General features: G+C 45.9%; 1 protein-coding gene across 1 annotated transcript in view; it reads right to left on the bottom strand.

Annotated features, from left to right (window-relative positions):
• Nucleotides 1–21,558, bottom strand: part of SCYL1 (SCY1 like pseudokinase 1) — a 1,332,837-nt gene that overhangs the window by 232,461 nt on the left and 1,078,818 nt on the right. Inside the window, exon 15 of the mRNA XM_069207794.1 lies at nt 4,865–5,155. Coding sequence (XP_069063895.1) covers nt 4,865–5,155 — 291 coding nt within the window. The remainder of the gene's footprint in view (nt 1–4,864; nt 5,156–21,558) is intronic.

The following is a 21,558-nucleotide window of genomic DNA, read 5'->3' as shown; positions in this document are numbered from 1 at the left end:
CAGGCTGCAGTGGCAGGCCTGTGTAAGAATTGTCAGAGCTCCCTATGGGTGGCAAAAGAAATGCTGCAGTCCATAGGGATCTCCTGGAACCCCAATACCCTGGGTACCTCAGTACCATATACTAGGGAATTATAAGGGTGTTCCAGTAAGCCAATGTAAATTGGTAAAATTGGTCACTAGCCTGTTAGTGACAATTTGAAAGAAATGAGAGAGCATAACCACTGAGGTTCTGATTAGCAGAGCCTCAGTGAGACAGTTAGTCATAACACAGGTAACACATTCAGGCACACTTATGAGCACTGGGGCCCTGGCTGACAGGGTCCCAGTGACACATACAATTAAAACAACATATATACAGTGAAAAATGGGGGTAAAATGCCAGGCAAGATGGTACTTTCCTACATGGAGCACCTGCGTCCATCAGGTTACCTGGTGGTTGCGGGCGATATGAACTGTACCTTTGAATCTAAGAATCTTATTAGTAATCCGACAACTGAGGAAGACGAACTTTGGGGTATCCACCAACCGAAACAGGATGCCTCCTCTATTGGCTCCTGCGCTGCTTTGCAGATATCTTCCCTCTGCCTTAGATTTGGATTAAGAGAATGTAATGACCGCACCATATCAGATCAGATCAGATCCAAATTGTGCCCCTACTTTTAAGTGTGGATTTTCCTCTAGCACCATTGATTATTTCTTGGTGGATATTAGGCTCTGGACAAGTACCCTAGATATGAAGGTTGAACCCCGTCACGATAGTGATCACAATCCTCTGTGCCTTACCTTAACCAGTCACGTGTTTGGAAGAGCCCGGAATTTAGAGACCACTGACGTCCTGATGCCTCTTCTGAATCATAGACAAACCTGCGTCAGCTGGCCAAAAGTGATATCAAATCCATATTCGATGAAGACAATCTATTCATCTTTTTTAAAACTCTTTTCTAGTTTTGATGAGCAAGAGGTTGATAATATTCCAATCCTGAGCATCTACGCAGAAATGACTAGTATCCTACAGGGCATTTTCTATAAGAAAACCTCTTCCTGGCACACCCCTGATTATACTCAATCTAGGGAATGGTATAACAAGGACTGTATTTATGCAAGTTCCAATTTAAAATCAGCCCTTAAAATGCACTTACCTGGGGAGATCAGAAATGCCAGACTCAGGTATACCAAGGCCCTGGAATTAGCAAAAAAACATTGGGAACACGAGACTTGGCAAAGGATGCTGGATGCAGTTAAGAACCAAGACGATGGCTCCTTTTGGAGGTTGGTTGCTAGTAGATACAGAGGGGGCAATGCACAATTAGTATGCATATTTAGCCAGAGGGATGGGTGGCCCATTTTTCTGAGATTTATGCCATACCAGTACAACAGGATTTTGTGTGCCCTGGGGGCAACGAATGCAGATTTTTTGTTGAGGGCCCTACGGAGGACATTGTCTTTTCGATGACTGAAACTATAGCAGCCATTACCTCCTTGAGACCAGCTAAAGCTCCCGGTCCTGATAGGATACCGGGGGACCTGTTTAAATCTGAACCCGTCATCTCGGCGTGGTATATAAATACACTATCGAACACCATAGCAGCAGGTGGCCCGATCCCGGACACGTAGTATGGGGCGGAAATAATCCCTATATACAGAAAATGTGATGCAAGCTTACCTGTTAATTATAGACCAATTCGTCTTATTGACAATTTGCAAAAGGTCTTTGCTAAGCAAGTACTAGATAGGCTCATGGAATGGGTTCAGGACAATCCGGTTCTATCCCCTCTTCAGGCCAGGTTTCGCCCAAAAATTAGCACCATGGACCAGGTCTTTAGGCTCTCTCTGTTATTCTGGAAATAAGTCACTTTAGCAAAACAAAAATTGCACGTTGCCTTTGTGGATTTAAGATCCGCCTTTGACCTTGTCCCCAGAGGTAAGCTATGGGAAGTTTTGAAAAAAGTTGGTGTCCCGGGGAATTTAGTGTATTTAATTCAAAGGCTGCACGAGAATACATATGCACGATTGAGATGGGGCAGTCAGGGGGGAATTACTGATCGAATTGATATTAGGCGGGGGTACGCCAGGGATGTGTTCTTGCTCCCATTCTTTTTTCCTTATTTATTAACAAGGTGGTTAAAATTGTAATGGATTGTCAAAATGATGCTCCTTCCTTAAATAATCAAAAAATTCCGATCTTGTTATTTGCTGACGATTCACTCTTAATTTCCAAAACACCGATGGGCCTGCAGGTCCTATTGGATAGATTCAGTGCTTTCTGTGCAGATTATGGATGGGAACTTAATCCTAGTAAGACTAAATTTGTGACTTTTGGCTGTGGCCCCATCAAAAGATGCACCATTTCATTTAATGAGGCTCCCCTAAGTAAGGTATGCTCTATTGATTATTTGGGGGTAAGAATTAGCAACAATATGAAATGGAAAGCCCAGGTCGATAGGAGCACTGCAATTATTTTACACAGATTCGGGGCTATCTTACATTTTTACAGATCTACTACTGTGAAAGCTGTCTCTCCAGCTATAAAAAATTTTTTAGTGAAGGCTCAGGGTGCAGCGACCTATGGCGCAGACGTTTGGGGATTCTCAAACATCAGCAAATTATCTGCGGGGGAAAACAACTTTATAAGATCTCTTTTGGCATGTCCTCATAATACCCCATTGACTCCAGTGTTTTTGGATCTTGGGCTCTCCCGTATTTCTGACATAATAGCCCTAAAACCCTTACTTTTTTGGGTACGTATTTGGACCACCCCAGAATTAGCCGTGTATAAGGAGTCCTTACAAGACATCCTAGATAGACCAAATGCACTTTCAATTCCCTGGCTTAAACATATTTCAAGATGGTTCCATAATCTGGGACTCAGGGACTTCTGGAGTCAACCTCACAATTTAAAAATTGTATTATGTCAGAAACAATCACTTGCTATGCACGTCACATGGTCGATTGACATCCCAATTTTTTTTACTTCAAGTGACACCCTTACTTCGAACCTTTCCTAGATTTAATTCCTGACTAACTAAGCAAAAGCTTGTAAGTCCACTTCAGGTATGGGTGCTTACCTTTGAAGTCTTTTACAAGTACTTGGTGACTTGCTTTCACAACAGATCTATGCCCCAGCTGTAATTCTACCTCTGAAACTATAGTACACTTTGTGTTCATTTGTCCTGCTTATGGGATTGCTCGGCAGAAGTGGATTTGCATAGCTTGTAGGAATATGGGCATGAGACACTGCAAAGATACATTAAGGCTGATGATGATGATACATTATACACTTGTCCACAATTTAAAACAAGCTGGAAAGATATGACACTAGGTGATGGGTATGAGTAAATCCCATGTAACTAGGCCCTTGACTAAATTTGAGAGATAGGAAATTACGAAAGTTGGCGATAAAAGAAATCTGGGATTTACAAGCTTCTAAGTTACCAAACTAAGGTAGAAAAGTCACCTGGGGAAAAAGGGTGGGAGATGGAAATGGGGAGAATGTCACTGAGAAAGAATGGGAGCAAATAATTCAGCTAAAACCTATCCAAGGACATAAAGCATGACTAAACTGGTATTATATTGGTATTAGACTCTGACAAGTTACATGCTTGTGATACACCCCAATTAGAGAAGATTTGGTAAAGTTTGGTGAAGGCAGCTTGATGCATCTTATATGGGATTGTCCACATCTCAAAACCTCTGGTGTGAAGTGCTATATGCTACCGATGAAATGTTCCAGACTTCCTTCCAGAGATTTCCAACTTATACTGTACTAGGTTTACTTAAAGAACAGTCACTCCCACTTTACTCATTAAAAGGCATACACATATCTCTTGCACTGTGACAATAAATCAAGCCATTGCATCATTTTGGGGGATAATGAGGGTTTGAGGTCTCAGAGAGTAGCAGTTTCATATAAGGTATCTCTTTGCCATGGAGAAACTCACCATGTCCTTAAAATGAGAAGTGCATGCCCTTGAATCGGATTTGTCGCCATTTTTTGGAGCAACAGTAGTTAAGTTTAGGAAGCTCCAGTGCCCTAAGTACCTGAAGATCACACCCATCTAATCGCAGATGATATTGACTAGAAGTGGGCCTGGGGGTGGGTCTGGGTGTCTAATTAACAAAGGGCATATGTTTAAACTTGTAAGACAGATGAGGTTGGCTCTGAAATGGTGAGTAAGTGGGGGGGGGGGTGCGGGCTGGAATGGGTTTATGTTATTGAGACTAAGTTTAATTTTTTTTCTTTTTTTTTTTTAAATCTTTAATAAACACTTCCGACCAATGGATGTAGACTGTGTCATATGTAACTACTGGTAATTAACAAAAATATATGATCCATAGAAGAAATGGGCATTTGGGATTTGGTACTGGCTTGATTAAATTTGTTTTTGTTATGCCACTTGTATGTTTTATTCCAACCTCTCTTTAGAGGTGATAAAGTTCCTATTGAGTCCTTGAGGGTTTTTCATAGTGCCCAATGCATTTTAAAATATGTGCTATCTCCCGTAGAAGTTGTTCGATCTTTTGTTTGTAGGACTTTTGTCCTATGCAAATGATGCCCACGGTGAAGCAATACGAATAGGAAACCTTTATGGTAAAGCAGCAATTAAAACCACACACTTGACTTTACCTATCGTAAGAGCTAATTAGTATGACATGTATAAACACAGAATACAATTTAAATGACTTGCGGGGGACCTTAACAGTCGGTACTTAGCTGTCCAAAACTGCATTCTTTCTCATAGGCTCAGTTTTACAAGGAATAAAAACAGTTAATTAATATGAACATTTTAAGGAAACTGTGCTTATTAATAGTGTGTGCGTTTTCTTCTCTGGAGTTGCAAGCAATATTAAGATTGTTGCCACGCACCTGAATAGCTGATGAGGATCTTTGAGACACGGCAATAAAGAAGTCTTCTTGTTTGTCTTTTCTCCCGTCACCATCCCAGTCATATTCACAGGTGAGTCTGGCTCCTTCTAAGGAAGTCGAGATCTGGTGAGTATTCGCCTTTTGAACAGGCTTGGCTATAACTTCATCGTCCCAGTTGCTGCTCCAGCCATCATCGTTTGCCAAAACAAGACTTTGCTGACTTTCCCCTTTCTCTTTACTCCAGACAGTTTCCACATGCCAACTCTCTTTGCTGGAATCTGACGTTGGCTTCTAAGAGGAGAAGTTAATGGACTATTAAACAAAAAAAAAAGCGTAAACGATTTTTTATTTTAAAAACGGAAAGTAAACATTACAAACCCATCCAAAATGCCTACAAGTTCACATATGATAATTTGACATGACACGTGAAACCTATGGTTAAAATAAAAACGCCATACTATGCATTTACGGTTCGCATCAGGTCTTCGAGTTAACAGGTCTAAATCACAATATGTTCTGCCTCTTGGCGCCAGCCTGACTTTCCTCCCCAGGCGGTGCTGGGTCAGTCTAGTGAACACTTTGGGAATTCACAGACCCAAAGCAATGCTGGAACCTTAACCTTGCCCCATAGCTTACTCAAATCAGGAAGGAATTGGCTGCTTGGGGTATGCTGCACCTATCAATCATGACAGAGAGCCCATGATCAAGATGGTGGCTCTCCAGCGAGTCTTTTATATGCTTCAAAATTAACCATACACATTGCCTGCAAGCCTATTCGCAGACATTCATTTCCAACTAGGGAGGTTTCTTTAAGCAGGTGCTCAGTTACAGGCCTCACTTGCTAAATGAAAACATGTCCATATGATGGTGTCGGGGTGCCAGATATCTGTCTTTACTATTGAGTCCCACAACTTGTAGCTATTAATGATTGGATCTTTGGAGACCGCCAGAATCCGGTGCACATATTTGAGATAAATCTCATCCAGGCAGGGAACCTTAAGGCGGTGTTGAACGTCTCTTTCCTCGCTAGAGGGATGGCTGAACCGACTAGGATTGCCCCTTGTGTGGTGACACAATGCTTTGAAACATATTTGGTGGTTCAAGACAGTCACTGAGGAGCCCCCCCCTTTGGCAGGGTAAAGGTCCCCTGACTTGCTCACGTTTCGGGCTTGGCAGAATTCCGGGTTTGGGATTTGATTGGCATTTCGAAAATTGGGGTTTTGTAGGCAGGAGACCACATTAAAATATTTGTGCAATTAAACAATTAATTCTCTGTATACAAATCTCAATTCTATCCCTACCTGCAGCTCCACCACGTACACTTAAAACACAACCACTTATTCAAGGTGGTCACGCAGTTTAATGCACTAGAAAACAAGATTGTGATAGAACCACTGGACAAAAATGTATAGCCAGCACATATAGGCCTCTAGTGGTGAACTACCCAGACTCCCTGACACATTTAAGGGTTAAATGGCTGGAGTATGTATGCCCTCTTAAATGATGAGTTGTGGGAGGCTAAGATGGCTGCGACATGCCAGGCTATCTCAGACAAACTAAGAGTAAGATAGCCTGGCATGTTGCATACAATTTTCTTACTAAATTCTGGAACATGGAGAGAAGGGACCATTACTGCCCATGTTGTTGCACGGACAGAGCGGAATTCTTTCACATGGTATGGGCTTTCCTGGGGATCATTTGTGGTTAGTCGTATTTATATAAAGCATCAAGCGTCACAACAGGGTTTGCTTTAGAACCTAACCCTAAAGCATGCTATTTTGGGCGCTGAAAGGGCGGGTGCAGACTCCTCTGTGACCCAGTGCCTAGTGGCAATTGCAGTTGGTTTGTTGGGGGCAAAGTGAGATACTACCAGGCACTGGATTGGTGCAGAGCCCCCTACAATCAGAGAATGGCTCCAAGATTTGGACTTTTGTGCTGCAACATATGGCATGTTTGGAGAGATCAGTGTCGCTGAATTGCAAATGGCACATGGTTGAAGTGCAGAGAAAGCTGTGTGAGATGATGTTCTCTAGTGATTATGTGAATCAATTACACTTCTACTGTGGAAGTGTTTATTATTTTATCTGAAATGAAACAAAAGGAATGATTAAAAAAACGACAGAACATGTCTACGAAAAGAGGCTTAGGATACTGGCACATGGCTCCATCAACTTGATAATGATAACACATAATACAATGATTGTTAATAAGCATTGGCAAAGCCTCTTTAAATACGTTGGCGATCAAGACCATAGGAGATATGTTTAATGGAAATGGAAGCTGTGGGTGGATTTAGCTAGCTAGGGTGTTTCTAGAGCAGCTGGTTTGTCAAACCAAGTCTGACTCCAGGTCAGAGTCGCAAGTAACCGTGAGGTGGAGTACATCTGATGGGCGCCTGCAGAGCGGCTCTGGTGTGGTTCCAGCAGCCACACCCTGTCCTGTTCTGTGCTACAATGCACTTAACGGACCACCTCCAAGGAGTAGAACTGGATCGCTGGTGTCAACCGCTGAACTGGCCAGGGCACTCGTGCTGAGGATCTGTGGTAGCCGCTGTAGGAAAGTACCATCTTGCCTGGCATGTTACCCCCATATTTCACTGTATATATGTTGTTTTAGTGTATGTGTCACTGGGACCCTGCCAGCCAGGGCCCCAGTGCTCATAAGTGTGCCCTGTATGTGTTCCCTGTGTGATGAGTAACTGTCTCACTGAGGCTCTGCTAACCAGAACCTCAGTGGTTATGCTCTCTCTGCTTTCCAAATTGTCACTAACAGGCTAGTGACCAATTTCACCAATTCACATTGGCATATTGGAACACCCTTATAATACCCTAGTATATGGTACTGAGGTACCCAGGGTATTGGGGTTCCAGGAGATCCCTATGGGCTGCAGCATTTCTTTTGCCACCCATAGGGAGCTCTGACAATTCTTACACAGGCCTGCCACTGCAGCCTGAGTGAAATAACGTCCACGTTATTTCACAGCCATTTTACACTGCACTTAAGTAACTTATAAGTCACCTATATGTCTAACCTTTACCTGGTAAAGGTTGGGTGCTAAGTTACTTAGTGTGTGGGCACCCTGGCACTAGCCAAGGTGCCCCCACATCATTCAGGGCAAATTCCCCAGACTTTGTGAGTGCGGGGACACCATTACACACGTGCACTGGACATAGGTCCCTACCTATGTACAGCGTCACAATGGTAACTCCGAACATGGCCATGTAACATGTCTAAGATCATGGAGAATGTCTAAGAATTGGAAACAATTCCATGATCCCCTGAGTCTCTAGCACAGACCCGGGTACTGCCAAACTACCTTTCCCGGGGTTTCACTGCAGCTGCTGCTGCTGCCAACCCCTCAGACAGGTTTCTGCCCTCCTGGGGTCCAGCCAGGCTTGGCCCAGGAAGGCAGAACAAAGGACTTCCTCAGAGAGAGGGTGTTACACCCTCTCCCTTTGGAAAAAGGTGTCAGGGCTGGGGAGGAGTAGCCTCCCCCAGCCTCTGGAAATGCTTTGATGGGCACAGATGGTGCCCATCTCTGCATAAGCCAGTCTACACCAGTTCAGGGATCCCCCAGCCCTGCTCTGGCACGAAACTGGACAAAGGAAAGGGGAGTGACCACTCCCCTGACCTGCACCTCCCAGGGGAGGTGCCCAGAGCTCCTCCAGTGTGCTCCAGACCTCTGCCATCTTGGAAACAGAGGTGCTGCTGGCACACTGGACTGCTCTGAGTGGCCAGTGCCAGCAGGTGATGTTAGAGACTCCTCCTGATAGGCTCTTACCTGTGTTGCTATCCTATCCTCCTTCCTAGGTAGCCAAACCTCCTTTTCTGGCTATTTAGGGTCTCTGCTTTGGGGAATTCTGGAGATAACGAATGCAAGTGCTCATCCGAGTTCCTCTGCATCTCTCTCTTCACCTTCTGCCAAAGGATCGACTGCTGACTGCTCAGGACGCCTGCAAAACCGCAACAAAGTAGCAAAGACGACTACTGCAACCTTGTATCGCTGATCCTGCCGCCTTCTCGACTGTTTTCCTGGTGGTGCATGCTGTGGGGGTAGCCTGCCTCCTCTCTCACTAGAAGCTCTGAAGAAATCTCCAGTGGGACGACGGAATCCTCCGCCTGCAACCGCAGGCACCAAAAGAACTGCATCACCGGTCCTCTGGGTCCCCTCTCAGCACGACGAGCGTGGTACCTGGAACTCAGCAACTCTGTCCAAGTGACTCCCACAGTCCAGTGGCTCTTCAGTCCAAGTTTGGTGGAGGTAAGTCCTTGCCTCCCCACGCTAGACTGCATTGCTGGGTACTGCGTGATTTGCAGCTGCTCCGGCACTCTTCCAGGATTTCCTTTGTGCACAGCCAAGCCTGGGTCCCCGACACTCTAACCTGCAGTGCACAACCTCCTGAGTTGTCCTCCGGCGCCGTGGGATCTCGTTTTGTGACTTTGGGTGAGCTCCGGTTCACTCCTCTTCGTAGTGCCTGTTCCAGCACTCCTGCGGGTGCTGCCTGCTTCTGAGTGGGCTCCCTGTCTTGCTGGGCGAGCCCTCTGTATCCTCACGCAATTGGCGACATCCTGGTCCCTCCTGGGCCACAGCAGTATCCAAAAACCCTAACCGCGATCCTTGCAGCTAGCAAGGCTTGTTTGCGGTCTTTCTGTGTGGGAACACCTCTGCAAGCTTCTTCACGACGTGGGACATCCATCCTCCACAGGGGAAGTTTCTAGCCCTCTTCGTTCTTGTAGAATCCACAGCTTCTACCATCCGGTGGCAGCGTCGTTGCACCCTCAGCTGGCATTTCCTGGGCATCTGCCCAATCTCAACTTTGTCACGACTCTTGGACTTGGTCCCCTTGTTCCACAGGTACTCTCGTCCGGAAATCCACTTTGGTTGCATTGCTGGTGTTGGTCTTCCTTGCAGAATTCCCCTATCACGACTTCTGTGCTCTCTGGGGAATATAGGTGCACTTTACACCTACTTTTCAGGGTCTTGGGGTGGGCTATTTTTCTAACCCTCACTGTTTTCTTACAGTCCCAGCGACCCTCTACGAGCTCACATAGGTTTGGGGTCCATACGTTATTCGCATTCCACTTTTATAGTATATGGTTTGTGTTGCCCCTATACCTATGTGCTCCTATTGCAATCTATTGTAACTATACACTGCTTGCATTACTTCCTTTTGCTATTACTGCATATCTTTGGTATTGTGTACATAATCTTGTGTATATTTGGCATCCTCATACTGAGGGTACTCACTGAGATACTTTTGGCATTTTGTCATAAAATTAAAGTACCTTTATTTTTAGTATATCTGTGTATTGTGTTTTCTTATGATATTGTGCATATGACACCAGTGGTATAGTAGGAGCTTTGCATGTCTCCTAGTTCAGCCTAAGCTGCTCTGCTATAGCTACCTTCTATCAGCCTAAGCTGCTAGAAACACCTCTTCTACACTAATAAGGGATAACTGGACCTGGTACAGAGTGTAGGTACCCACTACAAGCCAGGCCAGCCTCCTACAGCCGCCCCTTCTCCTTTCGTCTTCTCTGTCACCTGTTGCCTGTGCCTTGGGACCCTCCCAGGCGCCAGTATCTGCGTTACCCCTTCATCTTATCCTGCCTTTCCTGGGACACCTCATGGCACTGCTCTCTCCTGGTGTAAAGATATCAAGTGAGTTAAGGAGTGCTCCCGACAGGTGCCAGGGATGGAGTGAAGGGGCCTTAGGATGCAGGGAGGTGGGCCTGAGACAGGAGCCTCTTGACTGGCATCCTGACCCTTGGAGGGTTTGCTCACAGTGTCCGTGTGGTTGGCTGGCAGCTTTGGTGTGGCACGGAGCCAATATTCCCTCTAAATGTTTTCCTCTAGGTGCGGCAATAAAGGTGACATGTGTACAGCAGCCAAGGCTGCATGCACTAAAGACATGCAACATTTTAAAATACAGTATGTCAAGTGTGCAAACTATCAAAATCAGTGGTGTAACAAGGGTGCCAGTGGTCCTATATGACACCAGAAAAAAACTGACCCACTCACATCTGGGTTTATACTAAGACACACATTACAAGGCTGCAGTCCGCTCCTTGCACCTCTGGGTACTGGTGCCAATACATCTTGTGCTTTAATCCTTCTACTAATTCTCTACTTTTGCTGTCTCCTTGTTTCTCTTAGCACCTCCTTGTACATTTTGTCATCCGTGTTCGCTTCAACTTCCTCTCTCTTGCTTATCTTTATCTCTTTCGTTCCTTTAGTTTTTGCCTTTTCTTTGCTCCTTATCCTCCCCCTGTTTTCCACCTCTTTGACTCCCTATACCCTTTTGTTTGTTCTTTTCTTTGCCTTCCTTCTTTCAATCCCTTCTCTTTTTATCTCCTTGCTACATTTTATTCCCCTTTATTTATTTTTCTATTTCTTGCTTTTTGGGTCTTTCCTTTTTATCTCACGTTTAACTCACTATCTCACTTCCATAGCTCATTCTATTGATACACACCCTATTTCTCTCTACTCCCAAATCCCTCCTTTCCTTTGCTCTCTTCTCCAAAACGCCTTCTCACCTCTCTCTGTTTCTATTATTTCTGTCCTTTCCACTTTTCTCCTTTTTCCTATAATTTACCTTTTCTTTCTTTCCATTCCTTGTTCCTATCTTTTCTCCGTGTCTCTACAGTCCCAATTTCCTTTGCATTTCATCTTTCCTATCTTGTTTGTGCACTCTCTCACAATGTCCCTTCTCTTTATTTGCTGTACTTCATATCACACTCCCATCTACTATTCCATGTTCTTTCTTTCTTTCCTTAATTGTCTCACCTCATCTCAACCTCTTTCTAGCCATCTCTTTCATCTTCCACCCTTCTGTTTTTCTTCATTTGGGCTGCCTTCTCACATCCTCTATCACTTTCCACCTTGTCTCTCGTCCTCTTTTCTTTGCTCCCTCATAGCGAGCCTTGTGCACAAAATTACTGAATATAATGGCATTTGTTCCAGTGTAGCCTTTATTCTGGGTTTACAGGTACCTGCTGGAAACCTGTTGCACTCTGTGACAACTGCTTTTCCACAGCCCCCTCCTGAGGAAGAGACTACATAGAGCTAAACGCAGAGGGGCGCTCCCAAAAAAATGTTAACAAAAGCTTATGCAGAACAGACTGGCCATCTTATGCAACACCGGTGGCTAGTGTTAAAGTGCCAGCAAATATAAAGAAAAGCAGAAGATGCCTTCAACCTCAACCAGCCTTCAACGTAATCAGTCAGTCACCCACTAATACCAATTTTCCTTCCATGCCACACGTTCCGTCGACCCTCCCTCCTGTGCAACTGGCATAACCATCCAGCACATTTGAAAACATTGCAAGGAAGGAGGGGAGTGTCAAGAAGAATAGGATGGAAAGTGCTGGCGGACCAATTGGGATCACATTGGTACAGTGTTTACCAAAATATTTAAATACAAACTGGTTAAACTGTTTTACTTACATAGGTCGCCTACTAGTATCATTACCATTAATATTAACAATAATGAGACAGACCAGAGCTAGAACAAGAGAACAAGACTACTAAAATCCTGCCACAACTCAGCCAAAGGTGTAGGCAGAAAGGTGACACTCAAAAACTATTGGAAAGGTTCAAGCACAAACAACAACAGAGGGTCATCTCTGCCTAATTTTAGGCAGTGCTCCAGTCAAGGGGAAACTGAAGTAGCTTGGTTGAATATTGAGACATTAGGAGTCAAGGAGCTGCAGAATCAACATTTGTGGTACAAAACAAAGCAGTAAAAACTATTAAGTCTTGGCACTGGATTAAAAACTAATCAAACTAGCTTTTTAGCTGGCACAATAAATGATTCTAGCATTCTGTGGACTAAAGAGACCAAACTTATGAAAATCCCTGTGCAACTGTCAGGATCCAGACCACCACAAGAAGAAACCTTTTGAATTAATATTAATAAGGGTCAGTCCACTGATATAGAGGTGAACTTCCCTAAAAAACTGAATAACAACCAGACTAAAATTGGCAAAGAACGACCAAGACCTTCGAGAAAAAAAGGCTAAAAAACAAAAATGCTTTAAAATTGACACGAACAGAACTTACAATACCCTACTCAAGCTCTTTTTAGTGACCTCAAACTCAACAAAATATCAGGTCCATGACATATCATCTAACCAATCAGCTATGGTGGTTGTCTCCAACACTCAACTAACTTACCAGTCTTCAGCAACATAGTCAGGATGACATCCTACTGGGGACAACCCAGGGGTCAGTGAAAGGCAATAACTCAGATAATTCAGGAAAGGACACAAATCCACAGATGGTAATCTACTGCAGTGGAATTTATATCACCAGTTTTGGGCCAAAGCAAGAGGTGGAATCTCAACTATGATTGACCCCCACCAAAGATCAACAAGATGCTGGAGGCAGAAACTCAAAGTGACAATGGGAGCCCCAAAATTTGCTACAATTCCAAGTACATGGAAGGTTTCTAAATCTTACTCCATCTGTCTGCAGGAAAAGTGGGTTGGAGATGATGCAGGATTAACAGGTTTCACTTCATACATAAAGCCAGCAGTTATCCTATCAGAGCACTGCAGATTGCCACATGGTATTGTAGCTTAAGGGCCTCATTATGAACATGGCAGTTTGGGCCACCATGCCGACGGTGGCGGTAATTATCACCGCCGGCATGGCGGCCCAGACCACCATATAATATACATAGCAGAACCGCCACTGGCGTAACTCCGCTACCGTCGCCAAGCAGCCTGGCAATGGTGGAGTTACATATCAGACAGGGCAGCGCGCCAGATAATGTACCTGATTCCACCAGCCTTTCCCTGGTGGTTTACCCCATCAGGAAAAAGCTGGCAGAATGGGTGCCTCGAGGCCACACTCGGGGCCCCTGCACTGCGCAGGCATGGGCAGTGCAGGGGCCCCGTGCACAGCCCCATCGCGCATGTCACTGCCCGATTTACCGGCAGTGATATGCGCGACGGATGCTGCTTCACCTGCCGCACTGCTACATTGCCGCCGGCGTAAACGTACAGGCCCTGCATTCCGCTAGGCCGGCTGGCGGAAACACTGTTTTTGCCCACTGGCCCAGCGGAATGTTAGTAATGTGGCCGGCGGGGTCTTCAATGCGCTGGAGGTCTTTTGTAGACCGCCAGCACCGAAGTCGGCGGGTTTTCCCGCGAGTTCATAATAAGGCACTAAGGCCCTCATACCGACCCTGGCGGTTTCAAACCGCCAGGGTGGAGGGCAGAGGAAGCACCGCCAACAGGCTGGCGGTGCTTCCCGGGCCATTCTGACCGCGGCGGTAAAGCCGCGGTCAGAAAAGGGGAACACTGGCCCAGGGAATCCTCCATGGCGGCGCTGCTTGCAGCGCCGCCATGGGGATTCCGACCCCCTTCCCGCCAGCCTGTTCCTGGCGGTAAAACCCGCCAGGAACAGGATGGCGGGAACGGGTGTCGTGGGGCCCCTGGGGGCCCCTGCACTGCCCATACCACTGGCATGGGCAGTGCAGGGGCCCCCTAACAGGGCCCCACAAAGATTTTCAGTGTCTGCTTTGTAGACACTAAAATCGCGACGGGTGCCACTGCACCCGTCGCACCCCTGCAAATCCGCCGGCTCCATTCGGAGCCGGCTTCCTCTTTGCAGGGGCTTTCCCGCTGGGCCTGCGTGCGATCTTTTGGAGATCGCCCGCCGGCCCAGCAGGAAAGTTGTAATGACCCCCGCGGTCATTTGACTGCGGTGCGGTCTTTTGGAGGTTTCCGCCTGGCGGGCGGCGCCCGCCGCCCGCCGGGGTCGGAATGACCCCCTAAATCTCAGCAAAGATAAACTACAGCTGTTGAGTAATCAAGCCCAGACCCAACTACATTTTGATTGCTAGCATTGTACTTCATGAAGGGAAACTCCTATTTAATGTTTATACTCCTCTGGATTCACTAAAAATGAAAATTAATCAGAACATCTTGTTGAGAAAATATATAACCAACAGCTGCTCCTTCCTGATCATTAAATTATAGTAATGGGTGACTAAATGTGGCTCCTTCTCTGGAGTGTTTGCAAGATACGTTGCTAATTGATCTGCAGCAGTATTGTAAGATCCCAGACATTGATGTCCTCCCCTACAATCTGCAGCAGTAACAGATTTTGTCTAAACTGTTTGATCATGGGTTGGTTAATCTCGGTGGCTGTTTGCGGCCTGAAATTCCAGCAAGTGCCAACACATGGGTGGAAGTGTGACAAAGATCTTAGGCTATGCAAATGGTAACCCATGTCTCCTCGACCTGACGGCCTTCTTCCAAATTGCACCATCAACCAAAAGCGGTCATCATCCACAGACACTTAGTATTAATCTGGATGTCAAATTTAATGACCAACTGAAGGCTAATGCAACAGGAGAAGAGTTTAACTTGTGTAGACTTAAATGAAATTTTCCTGCACAAAAATATATGAACATTGGAAACTTTTCCTGGTAAATGAGTTATTGGTAGAAATGTCGGAGTCAGTCAGGGGCATAACAACCACAACTGCCTTGGGATAATATTCATTAGTTAATTTTCAACTGGAGAACACTCAAAGGCGAACATCTTTTCTTCCTTAGTCTAATCATTCTAACTGCTGAAAGGAGATCTCTTGGTACATGAAGGAGCTATGAACATCAAAGAAAAAAATATTAAATCCACGAAAGTGGAATAACAAAGACATACGGGCTGTAAAGGAACCACTAAAGAACTGAACTGAATATATACAGAGTTAAATGCTAGAAAGCAAAATTAGCCTTCGAAATTCAGAGATGGTAAATCATTTGTAAATGGGCCGGTACGAGGGAAAATACTTCATTTTGGAGGCTCACCCATCAATTAGACATCTTTTCATCTGAAATAAACTCTATTGATGTAGAGTCTTGGGAAAAATACTTACTTCTACTTCACTATGTCCAGGAATCTATTTTTGTGCTTGTGGACAAGGGCATTGCACTACGCACGTTCAGAAATGCCCTGAAGGATATTCCCGTAGCGAAGGCCAACTGCATATTTGGGACCAATAAGGACCTATTGAGGTGTCAGGCACTCCTGGTATGGGAACAATTCGATAAACACAAAATCATGCCAGACATGAAAAGTGACATGGCACCAGGAGCGAATAGACTCTTGCTGGCAGTGTTCAAGCAAGATGCAATGTATGGGCTAAGGCCTTGATGACACTCTACAAATAAATTCTGAGCACTGAAATAATACTGGAGGACAGGTGGAGATCAATTCTGCATACAATACATAAAAAAGGGCCGATCAATAAGCCTGAAAACTATACAACTATAGCCCTGCTCAACTCTGAAGCAAGTATGTTTGCTAAATTATTGTTGGCTGACTTTGAAGTTTTGATGAACTCATTAAAAATGTTACTGTCCTGTCAGACAGGGTTTAGGAAGGGCTGTGAAACCCTTGATGACATTGCCTGTATTATACTTTTGGCCAACAAACTCATCACCCAGAAGTCCTCCTTATACGTGTGTTTCTTAGACCACAGTGTGACCTTTGACAAGGTAAATCGGGGAAGCCTTTGGAGAAAGTTGGAGGCGTGGCATATTGCTGACCATTTATTTATTGCCATCCGACTTTTGTAAAACTGGAAACCAGGTCCATATTGTCCAACAAATTTTTACCAAATGGGGCCTGAAACAGGTCTGTTCCTGGACCCTCCAATTTTTAACTTGTATATGGGCTGATCTTCTCCCAGTGATGTCAAATTAAAAAACCTTTCCGCCCAAATTGGGAGAGCAACATCTACCACTGCTTTAGCATGCAAACAACACAGTACTTGTAGATGTACCTGAAGAACAAGTTACTACCTTCGGTAACACTTTTTCTTGTGGATACAGTAGCTACCTGTGGATTCCTCACCTTATGAATTCTCCCAATGCGCCAGCATTCTACAGAAACTTTCTTCCCAGCTCTTCACGTCGACGAGGACATCAGAATTGCACGGCTCTGTACACAACTCCGTTTGACGTCATCGTGGCAATAACAAGTCCTCGCCGGCGTGCTGATGTCAGTTTCACATGCCTTTGAGGCGAACAGGTGAAAACCGACATCACAAAAACAACATATATATACCAATGTCAATACAATATAAACACAATATTTATTTATATAAAAACATCCAAAAACGAATATACATACCTAGCCAAAGAAGTCTTGGTATGACCAGACAGGCAACAGGGAGGCCGGTGGGACTGAGAGGAATCCACAGGTAGCTACTGTATCCACCAGAAAAAGCATTACCGAAGGTAAGTAACTTGTTCTTCTGATGGAAACAACTACCTGTGGATTCCTCACCTTAAGAATAGAGTCCCAAAGCAATACCGCACTCGGAGGTGGGTGCCTGACCTGTCACACCAAGAAATCCTGCAACACAGAACGTGCAAAATGGCCGTCCCTCCTAACTTCTGAATCCAAGCAATATTTTTTCGCGAAAGTGTGGAGGGAAGCCCAAGTTGCTGCCTTACAAATATCCACCACTGGTACACCTCTAGCCAAGGAGGAAGTGATAGACTTGGTGGAATCAGCTCTAATACCCTCAGGAGGAACCTTCTTTGCCAGTGAATAACATATCTTTATGCAAAGAATGACCCACCTGGATATGGTTCTCTTGTGGACAGCTTTGCCCCTCATCTTGCCCACATATCCAACGAACAGTTGGTCATCAACACAAAAGTATTTTGTTCTTTCAATATAAAAACTCAGAGCTCTTCTTGGGTCTAGGCGATTAAGTCTTTCTTCCTTCCTTCTTTGAAGGGTGGGGAGAAGGGTAGAAGGATGAAAGAGTAATAGACTGCCCCATATGGAAAGGAATGACAACCTTAGGAAGGAAAGGCGCCCTGGTTCTCAACACCACCTTGTTGGCATGAAAGGATGTAAAGGGAGGTTTGACACTAAGAGCCTGGAGCTCACTCACACGCCTAGCAGACGTGATAGCTATGAGGAAGACTGTTTTCAAGACTAACAGCCTCAATGAACAAGAATGCATAGGCTCAAATGGTGAACCCATTAAAAAGGTAAGAACCAAATTCAAATCCCACTGAGGCATGAGAAACCAAGTGGGAGGAAACTTGTTAGTCAGGCTTCTCAAGAACCTGACAACTACTGGAGATTTAAACAAGGAAGGTTGATCAGGAAGGCACAGAAAGGCTGACAGCGCTGATAAGTAACCCTTCACAGTCGCAACTGCACAACCCTTCTGTGCTAAGGAAAGGGCAAAAAGCAAAACATCAGATAAATGGGCCTTTGAGGGATCAATTTGCCTCTCTCCACACCAAGTAACAAATTTCGCCCATCTGTTGGCACAGACAGTTTTGGTGATGTGTCGCCTGGCCGATAAAATAACATCCACCACTTCTGGAGAGAAAGGAAAAGAACTCAGATTGCCCTGTTCAATCTCCAGGCATGTAGGTGCAGGCTTTGGAGGTGGGGGGTTAAAACCTGCCCCTGCGACTGCGAGAGGAGGTCTGCTCTGAGAGGGAGACTGAGCGGAGGGGCACAGTGAGAGTTGGAGAAGGTCTATGTACCACTCACTTCTCGGCCAATGCAGAGCTATTAAAATGACTTGGGCCCAGTCTTGGCAAAGCTTCCTCAGAACATGAGGAATCAAGGGCATGGGGGAAACACGTAAAGTAACTGACCGCACCAAGACATCTGAAACGTGTCCCCCAATGCTCCTTGCACTGGGATACTGGAGACTGCGGAACAGTGCATGTTCTCCCGAGTGGCAAGCAGGTCTATCTGTGGAAAACCCCACATCTGGAAGATGTGAAGAACGAGGTCTGGATGGATACGCCACTCGTGATCGGCCGGAAAATGCCGACTGAGACTGTCCGCACGTACGCTGAGAACCCCGGCCAGATGGTTTGCTACTGTGCAAATCTGATGGTCCAGAGCCCAGGACCAGAGCCGCAGGGCCTCACTGCAGAGAAGATACGCCCCTACTCCTCCCTGCTTGTTGTTGTACCACATCGCAGTAGTGTTGTCCGTCAAGACCTGAACTGACTGGCCACGAAGGGATGGGAGGAAGGCTTTGAGAGGCAGACGTATCGCCCACAATTCTAACAGATTGATGTGAAATACCTGCTCCACTGGAGACCAATAACCTTTGACATCCAGATCCCCCAGATGAGCTCCCCACCCTAGAGTGGAAGCATCTGTTATGATAGTGGCCACTGCAGGTGGTAGACAAAACGACCTTCCTTGGGAAAGGTTGCCGTCCACAGCCCACCATCATAGATCCGTTGCAGCATCTCTGGAGATCGTTATAGACTCTTCGAGATCCCCTTTGTGTTGAAAACACTGCTTGCGGATGCACCACTGGAGAGCCCTCATGTGCCAACGTACAGAAGTGACCAACAGAATGCAAGAAGCAAACAGACCGAGCAGATGTAGGACCTTGAGGACTGGAACAACCTCTCCATTTTGATACATTGGAATCAACGCCAGAATGTTCTAAATCCACTGAGGCGGAGGATAGGCCTGATTCAAAGTTGTATCCAGTACTGCCCCTATGAACACAAGGCACTGAGAGGGCTCCAGGTGAGACTTGGGCATGTTTACCCAAAGCCCAGGTTGAACAACAACTGTGTTGTCATATGCAGGTGATGCAGAATCAGCTCTGGGGACTTGGCTTTTATCAGCCAATCGTCCAAGTAAGGGAATACAGATACTCCCTTCATTCTGAGGTCTGCTGCAACCACCGCCATCACCTTGATGAAGACTTGAGGTGCGGAAGTAGGACCAAAAGGAAGGACTAAAAACTGGTAGTGTTGGGACCCTACCACAAACCAGAGATACTTCCTGTGTGATTTCAGAATGGAGATATGAAAATAAGCATCCTGCAGGTTGACAGATACCATCCAATCTACCTTATTCAACGCCAGAAGCACCTGCGCTAGAGTCAGCATTTTGAATTTCTCCTGTTTGAGGAACCAATTCAAAATCCTCAGGTCCAAGAAAGGTCTCAATCGACCATCCTTCTTGGGAATCAGGAAATATCTTGAATAGCATCCCTGACCCCTTTCCTGCTCTTGAAGCAACTCCACTGCACCTTTTGATAAAAGGAGTTGAACCTCCTGCTGCAGCAACAGGAGATGATCTTCTGAACAAAACGAATGATGAGGAGGGATGGGAGGGGGAAACTCCAAAAAGGAAGGGCATAAGCTTTTCCCACAATACCTAGTACCCAAGGGTCCGATGTGATTAACTCCCACTCATGGAGAAAATTAAATATCCTGCCCCCTACGGGAGAAGCATGACTTAAAATGGATGGAAAACTAGGGCTGCTTTACTTGTTGTGCTCCCCCAGAGAAAGAGGATGAGGCAGGGTGTTACTGGGTGGCTCCTCATGTCCTAACACTCCCCCTCCCTCTAAAAGATCTAGAGAGAGGATTGGCAGGCCGTAAGCAGATCCACAGCCAAACCCCCTAAATCTCCGAAATGATCTGAAGGGAGTAGATGCCCCAAAGATCTCGCAGTGGCCCTGCTGCCTTTGAAACGTTCTAAAGCAGAGTCTGCCTTGAACCCAAAAAACTTCTTACCGTCAAATGGTCAGTCCAATAAAGTTGCTTGGATGTCTGTTGAAAACCCATAAGACCCTAGCCACTTATGCCTCCTGGTGGCCACCGAAGTACCCATTGCCCTGGCCACAGAGTCCACTGTATCCAGACCAGACTGGATGATTTGCTTGGCCGCCACTTGGGTGTCGAAAAGGAGCTCATCAAACTGCCCTTGCATATCCTGAGGCGAGTTAGGCACCACAGCTTTGTCTGTGTCCATCAGGGCACAAACATATCTACCCAGCACACGGGTAGCACTGACTGATTTTAGTGCCATATTACAAGAGTAGAAAGTCTTATTGGCTACCTGCTCCATCCTCTTGGAATCCCTGTCCGATGGAGTAGCAGGAATAGAACCAGGTGCAGAACAAGCAGAACAAGAAGCTTGGACCACCAAGCTCTCAGATGTTGGATGTTGGGAAATCCAGGATCCCCAGGAGCAACCCTGTACCTCCTTGCTACAGCCCTGGACACCGCTGAAGACATAACCGGCTTTCTCAAGATATCCAAAATAGGCTCAGTAAATGCATCATTGAATGGGAGCAGGGGATCCGCTGAAGTGGAGGAAGGATGCAATACCTCTGTCAAAATGTTTGTCTTCACTTCCGAAGATGGCAATGGAAGCTCCAAAATTTCTACAGCCTTCCTTATGACAGGGTGATAGGAAGCTGCCTCCTCTGTAAATTCACCTGGGGATTAAAGATCCCACTCAGGGGAGGTATGCAGTCCACTAGCTGAGTCCAGACCCTGAAACTCTCCCAAAGGCTCAGAAATCTCTGTCGCTGGTATTCTTGCTCTTCCAAGAGCCTCAACACTCTCCTCCTCAATATGAGCCTGGCCTCAGATCTCAGCGTCCACAGAGAGCTAGCCGAAGTCGACGACGCCGGCTTCAAGACACATGGACGTGGCATAGGAGATGATAGAGATACACTCCGTCATGACTGGGACCCATCCAGCGCCGGTATTAACTCCATTGGCAATATTTGAGGCAACGTCATCGGCGCCGAACCAGCACCATCAGCCTGATAGAAAGGCACAAACGGAGCTGACTTGTATGGAGCCGGCGAGCTCAAGGAGAACGCTAATGGACCCGTGGGACCAGCCAGTGCACCAGCAGGGGCCATAGCT

This window comes from Pleurodeles waltl, chromosome 9 (genome assembly GCF_031143425.1).
Source record: "Pleurodeles waltl isolate 20211129_DDA chromosome 9, aPleWal1.hap1.20221129, whole genome shotgun sequence".
Taxonomy (NCBI): Eukaryota; Metazoa; Chordata; class Amphibia; order Caudata; family Salamandridae; genus Pleurodeles; species Pleurodeles waltl.
The sequence above is the reverse complement of the archived record's forward strand: the minus strand, read 5'-3'. Positions and strand labels throughout refer to the sequence as shown.